The sequence below is a fragment of the Sus scrofa genome, chromosome 7, assembly GCF_054392235.1.
Source record: "Sus scrofa isolate SSC_HxYL_T2T_F1_AM1 chromosome 7, Sscrofa_HxYL_maternal_Yorkshire_Landrace_v2.0, whole genome shotgun sequence".
Taxonomy (NCBI): domain Eukaryota; kingdom Metazoa; phylum Chordata; class Mammalia; order Artiodactyla; family Suidae; genus Sus; species Sus scrofa.
Genome location: NC_139389.1, coordinates 91131476 through 91151103, shown reverse-complemented (window position 1 = coordinate 91151103; position 19628 = coordinate 91131476). Strand labels below are relative to the sequence as shown.

General features: G+C 38.0%; 1 protein-coding gene and 1 long non-coding RNA gene across 2 annotated transcripts in view; both read left to right on the top strand.

Moving 5' to 3' along the window:
- LOC146401763 (uncharacterized) overlaps positions 1-19628 on the top strand; it is a 909931-nt gene that overhangs the window by 225807 nt on the left and 664496 nt on the right. The window lies entirely within an intron of this gene.
- On the top strand, positions 17297-18235 carry LOC110261755 (olfactory receptor 4F3/4F16/4F29-like). Its single transcript, XM_021100067.2, has one exon. It carries the CDS (start codon positions 17297-17299, stop codon positions 18233-18235), a length of 939 nt encoding a protein of 312 aa, XP_020955726.2.

The window sequence follows — 19628 nt, the reverse complement described above, 5'->3', positions numbered from 1 at the left end:
CAGGGTATTTATTTATCTCATACGGTTGTTGTGAAGATATCATAAGCTGATCTAAGTGGTCTGTAGTACATACTTGGAAAGCATGAGCTATTATTTCCTGATTTGTGATTATGTTATGGACGAGTGCCCCAGATTCATGCGTTGAAGCACTAACCCCTAATGTGATGGTACATATACATTAATAAGGAGATTAGGCCCTAATAAGGAGATAGGACCTTTGGGAGGTAGTTAGGTCATTCAGGTAGAACCCTCATGAGTGGGAGGAGTGACCTTATAAAAGAGACCCAAGAGACCTCGCCTATTCTTTCCACCAGGTGTGGACACAGCAAGAAGATGGACATCTATGAACTAGAAACTGAATCTCACCAGACCCTGAATCTGCTGGTGTCTTGATTTTGGAATTCTAACCTCTATAAATGTGAGAAGTAAATTTTGTTTAGGCTACCCAACCTATGGTAATTTGTTATAACAGAGGCTGAACTAAGACAGTCACTACAGCACTTGCAAAATAAAAAGTGTGTTTTCATATTTCTGAGTTAACATTATTTTTTGCAATTTAAGAATGAATCCTGCTGGTTCTATCTCAGGGTCAGAGAATCTTTTGAATGTCCATAAAAGATAGAATTGATTGAAAGTAGTTTTTATTTTTTGAAATAGTTAAAAGTTATTCAGAGCCAAGTCTTTCAAATAAGAAAAGCGATTAATTGGGTTTTTGCTATATGGTAAGATAATTTTTGGAAGTGTTAGTTTTTTTTTTTTTTTAGTGACCACACCTGTTCCCAGGCCAGGGGTTGAATCAGAGCTAAAGCTTCAGCCTTCACTACAGCCACAGCAATACCAGATCCGAGCCACATCTGTGACCTACACTGCAGCTTGTGGCAACACCAAATCCTTAATCCACTGAGTGAGGCCAGGGATAGAACCCACACCCTCACAGAGACAATGTCAGTCCTTAACATCCTGAGACACAACAGGAACTCCATTACTTTGTATTTTGCCATGTTTTTATTTCTGCTTCTCCAGTGTAAGTGCATAGCCAGGCCCTTTTAGAAATTCCTTGCTTCAGATATTTATTATAGGCTATAGATACAAATTTTAATATCAATAAATTAAAAATTTTTTTATTTTATTATTTTTTTTTGGTCTTTTTGCCTTTTTCTAGGGCCACACCCTCAGCATATGGAGGTTCCCAGGCTAGGGGTCTAATCAGAGATGTAGCTGCCGACCTACCCCAGAGCAACAGCAACACAGGATCCGAGCCGCATCTGTGACCTGCACCACAGCTCATGGCAACGCTGGATCCTTAACCCACTGAGCAAGGCCAGGGATTGAACCTGCAACCTCGTGGTTCCTAGTCAGATTTGTTAACCACTGAGCCATGACGGGAACTCCAATATTTTTTTATTTTGATAGAGTATGACTTCCACTGAGTGTGGGTTATGTTCTGGAGGTGTAAGAAAAAGAAAAATAGACAAACAGAGAAATAAGAAGATACTAAAGACTGGGAAGGGGATAAGAGTCATTAGGGCTTTTGCTTATTAGAAACCTGGGTTCCAGTCACAGGGACTCCTAACCTTGCCTTTGACTCTAGTGCTCAGAGTGTACACAGAAGAGGTGAGATACTGGATCACAAGGGACCACAATCTGTTGGGACAATGGGCTTCTTAAGAAATCTGGGTAGATGACTGAGAAACTCTCTCATGTATCAGCACTGAAATGTAACAGGATCTTGACACAGCTTAGGAACTGGGTATGGGTATCCAAATAGTGGATGGGATGGGATTTCTCCAGAGCATGGCAGATTGGGGCTCAAAGTCATATTTCAGATGATTAAAAGAAAATAAGGCAACACACTATTTCTTGTATTCCTGAAGTTGTAGACATATAGTCATACCTGCTACAAATATTTTTTTTTGCTAAATACAAATGTATATCTCTAAAATAATATTTACTTTTCCAGCTCCAATATTTTATAGATTCATGAGTGTCCCACATTTTCTGAACAATACCAGTGTCATTGGAATATCTATAGAATTTCCTATGTGGCTATTTGGAAATCAGTGCTCTTTTGCTATATAGGTTTTTTTTTTTTTTTTTTGGCTGCACCATGGTGTGAGGAAGTTCCTGGGCCAGGTATCAAACCCGCACCATAACAGCAACTTGAGCCACAGCAGTGACAATGCTGGACCCTTAATCCACTGCACTACAAGAGAACTCCCTGTATAGATTATTTAAAAAAATTGAGATATAATTGACATAATGCCAAATGAATATAAAATAGTTTCATTACTTTGGATTATTTTGTTTCATTATTTTGAATTCCCTTGTTGATTAGGAGGGGTTCTTGGGAAAGGTCTGAATTTAGGCTTGAGATTCTATAACATCTTCATGTAATGATACTTACTTCTCATGGATATAGATGAGATTAATGTATTTTGAGACAATTATCTTATCAATATCATTTTGGAAAAATAATAATAGTGTTGATTATTATTATGATAAACAAATGATAGAGGCAAATAAGAAGTCTACATAATAAGGTTCAAAGAAACAGCATTTTTGGATTTATTGTTGTCATTTAACTATTCAGTGAATGTTTCTATGCACTTAGAAAAGTGTGTTGTGCACTTTTCTAAGTATTTTACCAATACTAACTCACTTAAGACTCATAACAATTGTATTAGGTAGACATTAGTATCTTTTCTACTTTAAAGATGAGGAAACTGAGGCTTAGAGAGTTTGAGTAACTTGTTTAAGGTTATGCAATTAGTAGTGGATCAGGGCTTAAGCCCAGGCAGATTACCTCTAGAATCTATGTTCTTAACCATTATGCTATACTGCCTCTCTCTAACAGAGTCTAATGAGTAGCTGAGATTCACTTTTCAGAAGGGAAATAAGAAGGCATGGGTGATCTGTGATGATGGGAAGAAACAAATTATTAATTCATTCATTTATTCATTTGGTTCCTATGCTCCATTTGCTTGTTTGTTTGGCTCAACTGCTATTCCAGGAAGTTTATGAAATCTACTCAACTTTGTTACTGTCTCAAATCAATCAGTGTGATATACCATATTAACAAATTGAATAATAAAAACCATATGATCATCTCAATAGATGCAGAAGATTTTGTTAAAATTAAATAACCATTTATAATAAAAACTCACCAGAGTGTGGACATAGAGGGAATTTCCCTCACCATAATAAAGGTTATATATGACAAACCCACAGCTAACATCATACTCAGGGGTGAAAAACTGAAAGCATTTCCTCTAAGATCAGGAAAAAGACGAGGATGTCCACCCTCACCACTTTTATTCAATGTAGTTTTGGATGTCGTAGCCACAGCAATCAGAGAATAAAAAGAAATATAGGAATACAAACTGGAAAAGAGGAAGTAAAACTGTCACTCTTTGCAGACAACATGATACTATGTATGGAAAAATCCTAAAGATGCTACCAGAGAACTACTAGAGCTCGTCAATAAATTCCTTAAAGTTGCAGGATACAAAATTAATATACAGAGATCTGTTGCATTTCTATACACTAAAAAATATCAGAGAGAGAAATCAAGGGAACAATCTAATTTAATATTGCATCAAAAAAGAATAAAATACCTAGGAATAAACCTACCTAAAGAGGCAAAAGACTTGCACTCCAAAAACTATAAGACACTGATGAAATAAACTGAAGATGACACAAACAAATGGAAAGATGTATTGTGTTCTTGGATTGGAAGAATCAGTATCATCAAAATGACTATAATACAGGTAATCTACAGATTCAGTGCAATCCCTATCAAATTACCAATCACATTTTTCACAGAACTAAAAAAAAATATTTTAAAGTTTGTATGGAAACACAAAAGACCCTGAATAGCCTAAACGATGCTGAGAAAGAAAAATGGAGATGGAGGAATCAGGTTACCTGATTTCCAACCATACTACAAAGCCACACTAATCAAAACAGTATGACATTGGTACAGAAACAGACATAGATCAATGGAATGGGATAGAAAGCCCAGAAATAAAACCACACAATATGAGTAATTAATCTATGACTGAGGAGGCAAAAATACACAATGAAGGAAAGACAGTCTCTTTAATAAGTAGTGCTGGGAAAACTGGACAGCAACATGTAAGAGAATAAAATCACAACATTCTTTAGCACCATAAACTAAAGTATAAACTCAAAATGGATTAAAGACCTAAATGTAAAACTGGATAAAATAAAACTCCTAGAGGACAACATAGGCAGCACACTCTTTGACATATATCGCAACAATATTTTTTAAGATCTGTCTCCTAGAGTAATGGAAATAAAAGCAAAAATAAACAAATGAGACCTAGTGAAACTTAAAAGCTTTGGCACAGCAAAGAAAACCATAAACAAAACAAAAGGAAACATCCAGAATGGGAGAACATATTTGCAAACCATACTTTCAAAAAGGGACTAATCTCTAAAATATACAAACAGCTCATATAGCTCAATATCAAAAAAACAAACAACCCAATCAAAAATAGTCAGAAGATCTAAATATAAGTTTCTTCAAACAAGACATACAGATGGCCAAAAAGCACATGAAAAATGTTCCATATCATTAACTATTAGAGAGAAGCAAATCAAGACTATAATGAGTATCATCTCATACCATCATAATGGCGATCACTAAAAAGTCTACACATTGGGAGTTCCCTGGTGGCTCAGTGGGTTAGGAATCTTCCATTGACACCACTGTGCTTCAAGTTGCTGCTGTTTATTGGGTACAATCCTTGGCCTGAGAACATCTGCATGCTGTAGGCATGTGGCACCCCCCCAAAAAAGAAAAAAAGTCTACAAATAATAAACGCAGGGGAGGGTATAGAGAAAAGGGAACCCTTCTACATGTTAGTGGGAGTATAAATTGGTAAAGCCAGTATGGGGAACAGTATGGAGAGTCCTTAAAAAACTAAAAACAGGGCTACCGTATGATCATGCAGTTATACTCTTGGGCATATATTAGGAGACAACCATAATTTGAAAAGATACTTGCACTCCAATGTTCATAGCAGCACTATGTATAACAGCTAAGACATGGAAGCAGCCTGAATGTCTGTTGATAGATGAATGATAAAGCAGATATAGTATATAACACGATGGAATATTATTCATCCATAAAAATGAAATAAAGTCATTTTCAGCAACATGGATGGATCCAGAGATATACTAAGTGAATTAAGTCAGACAGAGAAAGATAAATATCATATGCTATCACTTATATGTGAAATCTAAAAAAAAAATATCCAAGTTAACTTATTTCTAAAACAGAAGGAGACTCACAGACATAGAAAACAAACTATGGGGAGTTTTTGTTGTGGCTCAGTGGTAATAAACCTGAAGAGCATCCATGAGAATGCAGGTTTGCTCTCTGGCCTTGCTCAGTGGGTTAAGGACCTGGCATTACCATGAGCTGTGGTGTAGGCTGCAGATGTGTCTTGGATCCAGCATTGCCGTGGCTGTGGCATAGGCCAGTGGCTATAGCTCCAAATCGACCCCTAACCTGGGAACTTCCATATGCCATGGGTGCAGCCCTAAAAAGAAAAAAGAAAAGAAAAGAAAAGAGAAGAAAACAAACTATGGTTGTCAAAGGAAAAGGGGGGTAAGGGAGAGGAATAAGTTAGGAGTTTGGGGTTAACATATACATGCTACTACATATAAAATAGATAAGCAACATGGACCCACTGCATAACACAGGGAACTAAACTCAATATTTTGTAATGATCTATATAAGGGTAGAGAATCTGAAGAAGAATATATACAAATATATATTTACTTTGGTCTAATGGAAACAGGACTGGACTGAAAGTGAAGGACCCATATCTAGTTGTAGATCAATCTACTTTGTTTGTTGTCCCCATCTGAAAGGAAAGGGGGGCGGAGGAGGATGCAGGGAAGGGTTTTTTAAGGATGTTGTGATATTAAATAAGAGACTTGTGGAAGTCCTTTGAATTCCATAAAAAAATGAATTGCTGTGCTATATACTTGAAACTAACATGATACTGTAAATTGATTATACTTCAATAAAAATAAAATAAAAAAACCAACAAAATGCAAAACTTAACAATGTAGAAAAGACAATGACTAGCATCCAAGCAAAAATTCTCAGGCATGCAAAGAAGCAGAAACATATGACCCATTGAAAAAAAAAGAAAACAGATTCAGAAATGACAGAAATGATGGAATTATCAGAAAAGGATGTGAAAATCTCAAGTACACGACAATTAAATTGCTGAAAACCAATGATGAAAAATTTAAAGGCATCCAGATAAAAAGGATACACTGCATATCTAATGAGAGAAAATGATTTCTCATCAGAAACTAAGCAGTCTAGAAAATAGTGGAGAAATATTAAAGTTTCAAACAAATAACCTCCCCCAACCCACCAAAAAACATTGGTGATTTCATGTAATGCAGACGTACACTACAAGCAATGTTACAGTACTTCAGGCAATGGGAAAAATGATATGAGATAAAAATTTGGATGTACATAAAGGAATGGAGAGCCATAGAAATAGTAAATATGTGTGAGTATTTGACTAACTCCTGATTTTTAAATCCATTTAAAAATGGTTTAAAGAGGAAATAATAATAACAAATGCAGAAATAAATTGCATGACAATAGCAGAAAGGATAGAGGAAATTAAATTTTCTTATGCTTTAAGTAGTATAAACTTTTTTGAAAGTATACTGTAATCAGTTAAAACGCATATTGTAAACCTTACAGTAACCACTAAAAAACCTCACCAAACTAAGACAAGTCATATAAACCAATTTTTAGTAATAAATATATTGATATCTATCTATCAAGCTACCTAGCTACTTAGCTATCTTAGTCTATCTCCCACTGGTTCTACTTCCCTGGTTGAATCCTGACTAATATTTGAGTACATATTCATCACATCAAAATAAGAAAGTAAGAGAAAAGTAGACTTCTAATGTGCTTTTAAGGCATAGTGGAGTGTGAATTATTTTGTTATAGAATTATATAGCAAAGTGGAGTTCACATTGTGGCTCAGTGGGTTAAGAACCTGACTAGTATCCATGAGGGTACAGGTTCGATCCTTGGCCTTGCTCAGTGGGTTAAGGATCCAGTGTTGCCATGAGCTATAGGGTAGATCGCAGGTAAGGCTCGGTTCTGACGGTTCTGTGGCTGTGGTTAGGCTGGCCGCTGCTTCACCAATTTGACCCCTAGCTTGGGAACTTCCATATGCCATGGGTGTGGCCCTAAAAAGCAAAATAAATAGATAGATAAATAAATAAATAAATGTTAAAAAAGATTTATATAGCAAAGCCTTATAGTTATTAGGCAACGAGACTCACTGTGCTGATGGGATACAACATATTGTATCATAATTAGACTAAGCACTCATCAGAAAGCAGTGGTCAGAAAAACTACCACATTTAAAATGCAGGAGTTACCACTGTGGCTCAGCAGTAGCAAATCCAACTAGTATCCATGAGGAGGTGGGTTCCATCCCCGGCCCCTCTTAGTGGGTTAAGGATCTGGGGTTGCTGTGAGCTGTGGTGTAAGGTGTAGACCGGCAACTGCAGCTGATTCGATCCTTAGCCTGGGAACTTCCATATGCCCTAAAAACAAAATTAAAAAAATGCTAAAATGTTGTAAGCCACACGAGATCCTGCTGTATAGCACTGGAAACTATATCTAGTCACTTGTGATCAAGCCAGATAATGTGAAAAAAAGAATGTATACATGTATGTGTAACTGGGTCACCTTGATGTACAGTAGATAATTGACAAAACACTGTAAACCAGCTATAATGAAAAAAACAAAAATCATTATAAAAATTCTGAAATGTAATATTACAACAAAAAATTTCTTCCCAAAAATAAAAAAATAAAAATGAGGCTATAAACAAATTACATTTCCAAGTAGTTTATTGTTTAAGCAAGGAAGTCCATTTACCAATGGTGAGTTAATGAAGTCATGTTTGACTGTAGCAGACAAATACATATGTCCAATTAAAATAATCTTGTATAAGACTATTAGCCTTACAGTGAGAACCATTACTTACAGAGTTGGGCGACACTGAAAGAATAACAATAATCAATTAGAAAGCAAGATGAATTATTTCAAGGGTTTCCTTAACTGTTAGTAATGTGACAGATGTTACTAATACTTCTCAGCTGTCATTTATTTTAGGATTCAATGCCGAGTTTCAAGTGGTTGCAAAATTACTCTCTGAATAGTTTGTATTAAACAAGTATAGGTGAGATATTTTCTGAGAACTTGGGAAAACACATGTTCAGCGTGACTTGAGGTGGAATCTGTTAAGATGTGTTACCACTGATGTTGATAAAAATATGTATACGCAGTAAAGGCCTTTATTGGACAAATGGATAAAATTGTGAAAATGTGAGATGTTTAAAACCTATGGTTATTCAATATTTTGTTTATCAGCAGGTACTTTGTAGAAAATATTTGAGTCTATCATGTGTTTATTGAACCAGTAGTGTCAAAAATAAACTACTTGTGGACTTAACCTTTTTTTTTTTTTTTTTTTTTTGTCTTTTTGCCTTTTCTAGGGCTGCTCCCACAGCATATGGAGGTTCCCAGGCTAGAGGTCTACTAGGAGCTGTAGCCGCCGGCCTATACCAGAGCCACAGCAACGCAGGATCTGAGCTGCGTCTGCGACCCACACCACAGCTCACGGCAACACCAGATCCTTAACCCACTGAGAGAGGCCAGGGATCGAACCCACAATCTCATGGTTCCTAGTCAGATTCATCAACCACTGCGCCATGACGGGAACTCCAGGACTTAACCATTGTTAATTAATGAACTGTCAAATACAACTGAATACCCTGTTTTCCCTATCATACAGCAATTCCAAAGTCTAGCAGTGGTAAAGCTTCACTGCTTTTTTTTTAGCTCAGGGCCAAGATTGAAATTTTCTGAGGCAATATGGATCATTCAGTTCTATACAAGCAAAGAAGAGAAAGACACTCTATGTCCATATTTCAGTAAAGTGGTGTCAGGCTATCATAAAACCCTGTAAATTCCATGGGAACACAGTTGGGTGAATGTGAAACTTCAGGGACTTTATCCATAGAGTATCTATTTAAGGAGTATTGCATGGAGTGAGGAATACACTGATGCTCCCCCCCTTTTTTTTAAACAGTTTTGCCATTGATTTAGATTTAGACAGAAAGGTAAAAAGTAAGAAGAATTTAGGCATAAATAATAAGAAAGCATTATATTGGTTGAAAACTCATGTTAAGTCAAGAATACTGGGGTTTTTCCATTCCCAATCCCTCAAAGCCAACAGAAAGGTAGGATTTTCTAATAAAAACACAGCAGGAGTCACAATCCCACTTTGCGATGTATTGCCAACTGGCCTATCCTCTCTTGTATTCACCCTCTGTGCTCTTTGACAGCATGCTCACTTGTGATACTTGGTGATATTTTCTCTCATTAAACCAAGGTGCTCACAGTCATTTGCAAGACTCCTCAGCTCTCTTCACAAACCACAGCATTTCGTGCACAAACTCTTGGCAAGCCTCTGAATGTGCTGTACTTTTCAGATGTTTATAGCTCTTCATATGCTGCTCCTTCTGTCACTGCTCCAAGCTAAGCTGTCCCTCAGCTATTACCTCTTTGATGAAACCTTTTAATACTTTCAGGCATATTATATTACTGATTGTCCACATGGAACTTTTAATACTACACCTATCAGTATACTTATTTCTTTACATTTCTCTTGTTTATAGACTGTGAATTCTTTGAGGGAGGGTCCATGCTCTCCTTCTTTTGTATAATTATTATTATCATAGGACTTAGTATATTGGAATCTCAATTAGTGGTGTTAGATGTGATTTGAACTCCATGAATTCTCACCCTGACTCTATCATCTTGATCAATGGTCTATGAACATTTAAAAAAATATTTTGTTAAGGGCATTAGTAATCATAGGACAGATCACAATTAAAAGGAAAACACATTCCATCTCATAAAAATATTATAAATATTTATCTGGAAGAGCAATAGGCTTTAGAGTTAAGACTTTTGATGAAAACCTTTACATCAACAGGTAGATTCAGGATAGCACACTCTTTCATATAAATTGCAACAATACATTTTAAGATTCACCTCCTAGAGTAATGAAAATAAAAACAAAGATAAACAAATGAGATATAATTAAACTTAAAAGATTTAACATAGCAAAGAAAACCACAAGCAAAATGAAAAGACAACACACAGATTAGGGGAAAATATTTGCAAAACAAGCGACTGACAAGGGATTAATCTCCAAAATATACAAACAACTCATACAGCTCAGTATCAAAAAACAAACAACTCAATCAAAAAATGGACAGAGGAGTTTCCGTTGTGGCTCAGCGGGTTATAAACCCAACTAATATCCATGAGGAGGTAGGTTCAATCCCTGGCCTTGCTCAGTGGCTGAAGGATCTGGCATTGCCATGAACTGCAGTGTAGGTCACAGATGCAACTTGGATCCGGCCGTTGCTACAGCTGTGGCGTAGGCCAGCAGCTGCAGCTCGAATTGGACCCCTAGCCTGGGAACTTCCATATGCTGCAGGTACAGCCCTAAAAAAAGAAAAAAAAAAAGTAAATAAGAAGGAAATAAATCCTAAACAGACATTTAAAGAAGACATAGAGGTGACCAAAAACACATGAAAAGATGTTCAATATCGATAACTAGAGAAATGCAAATCAAAACTACAATGAGCTATCACCTCACACCAGTCAGAATAGCCATCATCAAAAAGTCTACCAACTTTAAGTGCCAGAGAAGGTGTGGAGACAAGAGAACGCTCCTTATACTGTTGGTGAGAATGTCAATTAGTATAACCACTATGGAAAACACTATGGAAGTTCCTCAAAAAACTAAAATAGAACTACGATGTGATCCAGCAGTCTCACTCCTGGGCATATATCCAGAGAAATCTCTTCTTCAAAAAGATACATGCACCCTAATGTTCACTGAAGCACTATTTACAATAGCCAAGACTTGGAAGCAATCTAAATGTCCATCAACAGAGGAGTGGATAAAGATGTGGTAAATACATACAACGGAATGTTACTCAGCCATACAAAAGAGCGAAATAATGACATTTGCGGCAACATGGATAGAACTTAGACATTATAATAAGTAAGTCAGACAGAGAAAGACAAATATCATTTGATATCATTTACATGCAGAATATAAAAATGATACAAATAAATTTATATACAAAACAGAAATAGACCCATAGACTTTGGAATCAAAGTTATGGTTACCAAAGGGGAAGGGTGGTGGGGGGAGGGATGGATTGGTGATTTGGGATTGGCAAATACAAAATTTTGTATATGGAATGGATGATCAATGGTACCCGCTGTATAGCACAGGAAAATCTCTTGACATTCTGTGATAACCTATTTTGGGAATGGATGTGTGTGTATGTGTGTGTGTGTGTGTATCTGAATCACTTTGCTGTACAGCAGAAATGAACACAACATTGTAAATCAACTATACTTCAAAAAAAATTAAAAAACTCCAAAGTTGTTAGAATTAAAAAATAAAGACAAGTGGCCTTACATTTTTGTGCTCTTTTTCTGGGGTTGTTTTGTATTTTTTAAATCCCAGAGTATACTTTTTTTGTTTTCAAATTGATGAAATTCATTAATCTAGAAAATATATATTGAATTATATGTGTGTGTGACCGTCATATGTATGCATATGTCAGAATAATAAGGATGATTTTCATTAAAAATGAATTAAAAGATATTTTCATAAATTTTAGGACTTCTCCTTCACCTCAAGCCCTGGGGTAGGAAAACAATCTGATAAACCTTGTTTACTCATGAGGGATCTCTTCCCCCAGGTGACCATTAACTGCCTTCTCTTATATCGCTTTGGGAAAATCAGTCTTATTCTATGAGACCATTCCCAGCACAGATTAAATCATACCGGCCTTCCCTGTTCTCTTTGTTACCACTTTTCCCTACCCTCTGTATTACTAATTAGCTATCTCTTTTCTACTCTGGGGAAATTTCAAATAGCTCCATACGTCAGATATGGTTTTTCTGAAGATGCTGTTATTTCGGGTCTCCTAGAGAACAGGTGAGTGAGAAGGATGGGCAGAACAGATTCATTCAGATTGTTGTGTTTTGTCAACAGAGACATTTTCTGGTAACTAAATCATCACTAGAGCTTTCAAACTGTGATTTCGTTGTGGTTTAGAAGAGGGCACCCAGGAGAGATAGAGTTGAGAAAAGTAGTTGTTACTGGGCTTGTTCGAAAAATACTCAGCAGGGAAACTATCTTGGTCTTTAAACTGGGACAAAGAGGGAGTCAGGTATTCATGGATAAGAACCATGATGTGGGCGAGTCAGGCATGATCCAGGAGGCACACAGGAGTGTAAATAATATTAGGATGTATACAGAATGTTTAGATTTAGCTCTTGAATCAGATCAGCTTGGTAACAAATATCCACTCCAGAGCTGGTAACAGCTTTGGTTTTGGTTTTGGTTTTGCGAAAAACACCTTCTACATGGACCAGGTACACAGGAGTATGCAATTTTTAGGCTGTACTTGCTAAAGAATCAGGAAATGCATGTTTTTTCCTTCTACACTGATTATTTAATCAGCCACTTCTTTTCCTTCCTTCCTTCCTTCCTTCCTTCCTTGCTTCCTTCCTTCCTTCCTTCCTTCCTTCCTCTCTTTCTTTCTTTCTCTGTCTCTTTTTGTCTTTTTAGGGCCACACCCGTGGCATACGGAAGTTCCCAGGCTAGGGGTTTAATCAGAGCTGTTGCTGCTGGCCTATGCCACAACAACAATGCCATATCTGAGCTGTGTCTGCAACCTATACCACAGCTCATGGCAACACCAGATCCTTAATCCACTGAGTGAGGCCAGGGATCGAACCCAAAATCTCATGGTTCCTAGTTGGATTCATTTCTGCTGCGCCACGACGGGAACTCCTTTATTTCTTTTTCTGTCTTTTTAGGGTTGCATCTGCAGCACATGGAAGTTTCCAGGCTAGGGGTCAAATTGAAGCCATAGCTGCCAGCCTATTCCACAGGAATTTAGGATTTGAGCTGCGTCTTCAACCTATACCACAGCTCCCTGTGCCACAGAGGAATTTATTAATCCAGTTATCATAATAAATGAATGAGGAGAGAAATTCTGAAGTGACTGCTGAAGTCAAATACCTTAATTTATTCAACTGAACCCCAGTCTTCCTGAAATATTAGGTAACCTTGCTTTCTGGGATGTTTGTACATCCATTTTTTTCTTTCATTCAACAAAAAACTCTTCTTAAATTTGTTGTATTTCCAGCTTTGTCCAGAGTGCTGAGGACACAGAGAAAAAGACACAGTTTCTTTCCTCCATGAGCTCACAGCCTGGTGTGAGAGATAGAGAAAGTTGTATTGCATCACTCTGCACCTGGAGCAGGAGCAGCTGAGAAGTGGAGAGGTAAGCAACAGAGGGATGTTCTTTAGGAAGATGTCTCATTAGAAAAAGGTGGAGGAAGGGGGAAACTTTGGTTTCAAATTGAGAATCTGATATCTCTGTCCATGAGGCTTTCTGTCACATATTTTCTGAGACGATAGCTCCTGTCTTTGTGAGATTAGCTTTCCCTCCAAAGCCTTTCTCTGGGTATATAGCTGAGGCTCTTTTAAATTTTTCTTTCTTTCTTTCTTTCTTTCTATCTGTCTGTCTGTCTTTTTAGGGCTGCACCCATGGCATATGGAACTTCCCAGGCTAGGGGTTGAATGGGAACTGTTGCTTCTGGCCTACATCACAGCCACAGCAATGCCAAATCCTTAACCCACTGAGAGAGGCCAGGGATTGAACCCTGGTCTTTATGGTTAATAGTTGGGTTTGTTATTGCAGAGCTCCTTATTGGGAACTCCTCTTTCTAATTTCTTTTCTGTATTTTTCCATTTGTAAACCTGAGTCTCTAATCTCAGAACTTGAGAGAACTTTCTATGAGAATTCTTTTTTCTTTCTCTCTTCCTCTTTTACATGATTCTTTTCATCATTCTGTCTTTTTAAACTAGTTCTTTGCTTAATTTTTCTTGTTTCCTTTACTTATCATTACGTCATTTTTTTTCTTCTCACCCTGCTGCATCTTTTGATTTCTTCTTCGCCTTCATATCCTTCTTTTTCGGTCACCATGTAGCACATGGAGTTCCCAAGCCAGGAATCAGATCCAAGATGCAGCTGTGCCTTCCGCTGTGGAAATGCTGGATCCTTAACATGCTGTACTGGGTGAGGATTGATCCTGTGCCTCCGTAGCGCCCCACAGATTTTTAACCCACTGTGCCATAGCAGGAACTCCTTGCTTTCATCTTTCTGTATGCTTCCTTTATCTTCTTCTAAATTATCTTATATTAAAAAATTAAGTGGAGGAGTTCCCATTGTGGCTCAGTGGGTTAAGAACCCGACCAGTATCCAGAGGATGCATGTTCGATCCATGGCCTCACTCAGTGGGTTAAGGATCTGGTGTTGCCATGAGCTGTGGTGTAGGTCTCAGACACTGCTTTGATCTGGTGTGGCTGTGGCATAAGCCAGCAGCTGCAGCTCTGGTTCAACCCCTAGCCTGAGAACTTCCATGTGCTGAAGGCGAAGCCCTAGAAAGAAAAAAAAAGTTGAAATTGTAAAATAATTAATGCAAGTTAATTTGGAAAGATCTCAAAATAACTAGAACAGGAAGAAAGAAAGGTCAGCCTCTGTACTCCCTAACATTTTGAAGTTCCTGTGGGCTAGTAAAAACAACAATTTATTGCCATAGAACACTTAGTACCTTTGTTTTCCTTTCATCCCAAAACTCTGTTGAAATTTTCTTTTATATTTCTCCTTTGAAGTGGCTTCCTGATGTGAACCCATGGTGAAATTTTAAACAGTCAGTAATAACAGGAGAAGTTGGTAAGAGTTGGAGTAAGATCAGGACCAGTGGATTTAGAGCCTTTGTCAAATCTATTTTTTTTTGCCTTTTAGGGCCGCTGCCACAGCATATGGAAATTCCCAGATTAGGGGTTGAACCAGAGCTACAGTTGCTGGCCTATGCCACAGACACAGCAACGTGGGATCCGAGCCTTGTCTGCAACCTACACTGCAGCTCATGGCAACACCGGATCCTTAACCCACTGAGCGAGACCAGGGATTCAACCCCTATCCTCATGGACACTAGTTGGGTTCATTACCACTGAGCCACTGCAGGAACTGCTTTGTCAAATCTATAAGTGCCACTGTGGTGATCGTTTTACCAAATGAAAAAAGGTGAGAGTTAATTTAAAAAATTTGTAAATTCATTTAAATAGTCAGTGCGATGGCTTTGTATTGTGTCAGCTTGGCTAGACTGAGCTGCATTCCTTTCTCTGTTGTTTCCAATAAGAAGGGATTGCAAGAGAGACTTTTTTGCAGTATTTCATGGGCAGAAGTGAAGTAGCAGCCATATTTGTAGATGAAACATGTTGTCATTTCTCTGCTGGCTTATCTTATTGGTGTGAGGCAATGGCTGGGACTAAGCTACCACATCTTCCTAAGGATCCTTCTTTAGCTTCTCTGACTTGTGGGCCAGATGTATGTTGAGCTCTGTGATGAAGTGTCCTGGCTTCTGCAGTACTTTCAGACCATTAAGGTCAGAGGCAAAGAGCACCGACACAGATTTTAGTGTGCCCTTGCCATCTTGAGCTCATTTCTTTTTTCTTTATTTGAAATATAGTTTATTTATAATGTTATGTTAGTTTTTAGTGTATAGCAGAATGATTCAATTATACATATATATGTATATTTTTTCACATTCTTTTTATTATGGTTTAGTAAAGAATACTGAACAGAGGTCCCTGTGCTATACAGAAGGAGCTTGCTATTTATCTATTTTATATATGGTAGTTTGTATCTGCTCATTCTAAACTCCTAATTTATCATTTCCTCACCTCCCTTCCACTTCGGTAAACATAATTTTTTTTTTTTTTTTTTGTCTTCTTAGGGCTGCCCCCTCAGCATATGGAGGTTCCCAGGCTAGGGGTTGAATTGGAGCTATAGCCGCTGGTCTATGCCACAGCCATAGCAACGCGGGCTCTGAACTGCATCTGTGACCTACACCACAGCTCATGGTAGTGCCGGATCCTTAATCCACTGAGCAAGGCCAGGGATTGAACCTGAGTCCTAATGGATGCTATGCTAGCCAGATTCGTTTCTACTGAGCCATAATTTTTTTCTATGTCTGTGTTTGTCTCTATTTTGAAAATAATTTCATTTGTGTCATATTTAAATTCCACATAAAATATCATATGATATTTATCTTTATCAGACTTGTTTCACTTAGTATGATAATTTCTAGGTCCATCCATGTTGCTGCAAATGGCATTATTTCATTATATTCTATGGATGAATAGTATTCAGTTGTATACATAATATGCCACAGTTTTTTTTTTTTTTTTGTCTTTTCTAGGGCCGCTCCCGCGGCATATGGAGGTTCCAAGGCTAGGGGTCGAATCGGAGCTGTAGCCATCGGCCTACGGCAGAGACACAGCAACACAGGATCCGAGCCGTGTCTGAGACCTACACCACAGCTCACAGAAATGCCAGATCTTTAACCCACTGAGCAAGGCCAGGGATCGAACCTGCCACCTCATGGTTCCTAGTTGGATTCGTTAACCACTGTGCCACAACAGGAACTCCTAATATGCCCCATTTTTATCCAATCCTCTGTTGAAGGACATTTAGGTTGCTTCCATGTCTTGGCTACTGTAAACAGTGCTTCTATGAACACTGGGGTGCAAATATCTTTTTGAATGATATTTTCTCTGGATAGATGCCCATAAGTGGGATTAGTGGATAATATGCCTCTCTATTTTTAGGTTTTTAAGGAACCTTCATACTGTTCTCCATAGCAGCTGCACCAAATTGCATTCCTACCAACAATGTAGGAACGTTCTGTCTTCTCCACACCCTCTCCAGCATTTTTTATTTGTGCAGTGTTTAGTTCTTGATTGTGGGTTCCAGTTTATTTTTGTTTCCCTCATTTACATTCATCTTTCCTTCCTGACTGCCTGTCCCGTGGACCTCAAGCTACAGCATAAGATGCGAGGACAACTGACCTGCAGAGGCTGCTGAATCAGCTTCTGCTAAATCAATAATGTCAAGACACTGTGCCAAATACCTTAGTATATTATCTCCTAGTGTTTCTGCTTCTCTAATAGAACCCTGAGTAATATGGCCAGTAATCCCAATTTCTTATTTCCTATTCTTTCAGGCAAATTTGGAGCCCAAAGTGACTGAGACCATGGGGGGAGGAAATCATTCGGTGGTGTCTGAGATTGTGTTGGTGGGACTCACCAGTTCTTTGGAGATGCAACTTGTCCTCTTTTTAGTTTTCTCTGTGTTCTATGTAACAGGTATTTTAGGAAACCTCCTCATCATGCTCACAGTAATCTCCGACTCCCATTTACACTTCCCCATGTACTTTCTGCTAGCCAACCTCTCCTTTATTGATATGTGGGTTTCCTCCATTTCAGCTCCCAAGATGATTTCTGATCTTTTCAAGGAGAGAAAAGTAATCTCTTTCCAAGGATGTATTGCTCAGATGTTCTTTGTTCATGTTATTGGAGGAACTGAGATGATTCTGCTCATTGCCATGGCACTTGACCGTTACCTTGCTATATCTAGGCCTCTCCATTACCTGATCATCATGAGCTTCAGAACTTGTATTTCACTCTTGATTGCTGCCTGGACCATTGGATTCATCCACTCGCTGATCCAAGTTTTATTTGTTGTAAACCTACCGTTCTGTGGCCCCAATAAAATGGATAGCTTTTACTGTGACGTTCCTCGATTTATTAGGCTTGCCTGCACAGATACTTACAGACTGGAGCTCATGGTCACTGCCAATAGTGGTTTTATCTCCCTGGGAACTTTTTTCATTTTGATTATCTCCTATATCTTCATCTTGGTCACTGTGTGGCAACGTTCTTCAAGTGGTTTGTCCAAGGCCCTCTCTACACTATCAGCTCACATCACAGTGGTGATTTTATTTTTTGGTCCATGTATTTTTGTGTATTCATGGCCTTTTCCCACAGTGCCAGTAGATAAATTCCTTGCTATTTTTGATGTAGTTATTACCCCATTTCTGAACCCTGCCATCTACACTTTTAGGAACAAAGAGATGAAAGTGGCAATGAGGAGAATATTCAGTCAGGTGTTGAGTTTCAGGAAGCTGTTTTAAGTCATTTTTTTTTTCCTTTGGTCTTTTTGCTATTTCTTGGGCCGCTCCCGCGGCATATGGAGGTTCCCAGGCTAGGGGTCCAATCGGAGCTGTAGCCACCGGCCTACACCAGGGCCACAGCAACGTGGGATCCGAGCCGCGTCTGCAACCTACACCACAGCTCACGGCAACGCCGGATCGTTAACCCACTGAGCAAGGGCAGGGACCGAACCTGCAACCTCATGGTTCCCAGTCGGATTCGTTAACCACTGCGCCACGACGGGAACTCCTGTTTTAAGTCATTTTAATATCAAGTAAAATAAGCAACTCTAACATTCCCTGGTCATGCTAAACATGAATCTAATGAAACACAGCATCATGGATGCTTTCTTTCTAGGCTAAGTACCAATATCTAGAATTTTCTTCATGCGTTTTCTGCCCATAACCAAGAAGAATATGGTGTTCTTCTTTCTTGTGCAATGTGATGTAATAAAAAGTATTAACATAGGACTATTTCTACATTTCCTGTCCCTCCTTGATTTACAAGAATCTGGACTGACCTCTTTTATTTATATTCCTAATCTGGTTCTGAGGAGAATCCTTACTTGTCAGATTGATTTTTGGGGTTTGTGATGCAGAATCGGAAAAACAGTGCTTTGGAAATATGACAAAATTTGTGACTATTCAAGATAGGTTTTTAAATTTCTTTTAGTGAGATGTGTGAACATCTGCAATGTATGAAAAAAAAAACAGATGAAATATAAAAAAAGAGTATTTTAAAGAGCTCTTGTTGGCTGTCTCTTTCTCTTCAATATATTCTGCCCTTCAGTGGACAAAAGCAAAGATATTTGAATTATTTTTGATTTAAAAAAATCACAATATCTTCTTGAAATTGGGGTATGGCTTTGTAAGCATTTCAGCTAATGCACATGATCAGTATGAATTAAGCCTTGTAACTACTACAGTTCTTTCAAAAGCTGTGTTCCCATACTGTCTGGGGATTTGAACAATGAGGGGAAGATAATGGGCAAAGACAATGACCTATTTAATACTTCTGTCCAAATTAGTGCCAATCCTTGCCCTAATTATATTGAAATCAGCAATGGTTCCTCAGAATTAGGTAACTTTTTGAGTGACACAGTTACAAGCATAGACTCTTGAGCTAAAGTACATGACTTCAAAATTAAGCTTTGCTTTCTACCAATGCACAAACTGCTGAACCTCTTTATGCCTAAATTCTGTTATCTGTAAAATGAACTATCTGAAATTTCTGATATTTGTCTATTTTTGACTTATATAAAATGGCGGTTCCTTATGCTCAAAGGTACCTTCCTCATAGGTAAAAAGGATTAACTTAATATTTGTAAAATGCTTTAAACAATTCTTATTCTATAGTGTTATATATGTACCTGTC

What these genes read in the sequence shown, in the direction of transcription:
- LOC110261755 (XM_021100067.2), top strand. Translation starts at nt 17,297, where the DNA reads ATGGGGGGAGGAAATCATTCGGTGGTGTCTGAGATTGTGTTGGTGGGA.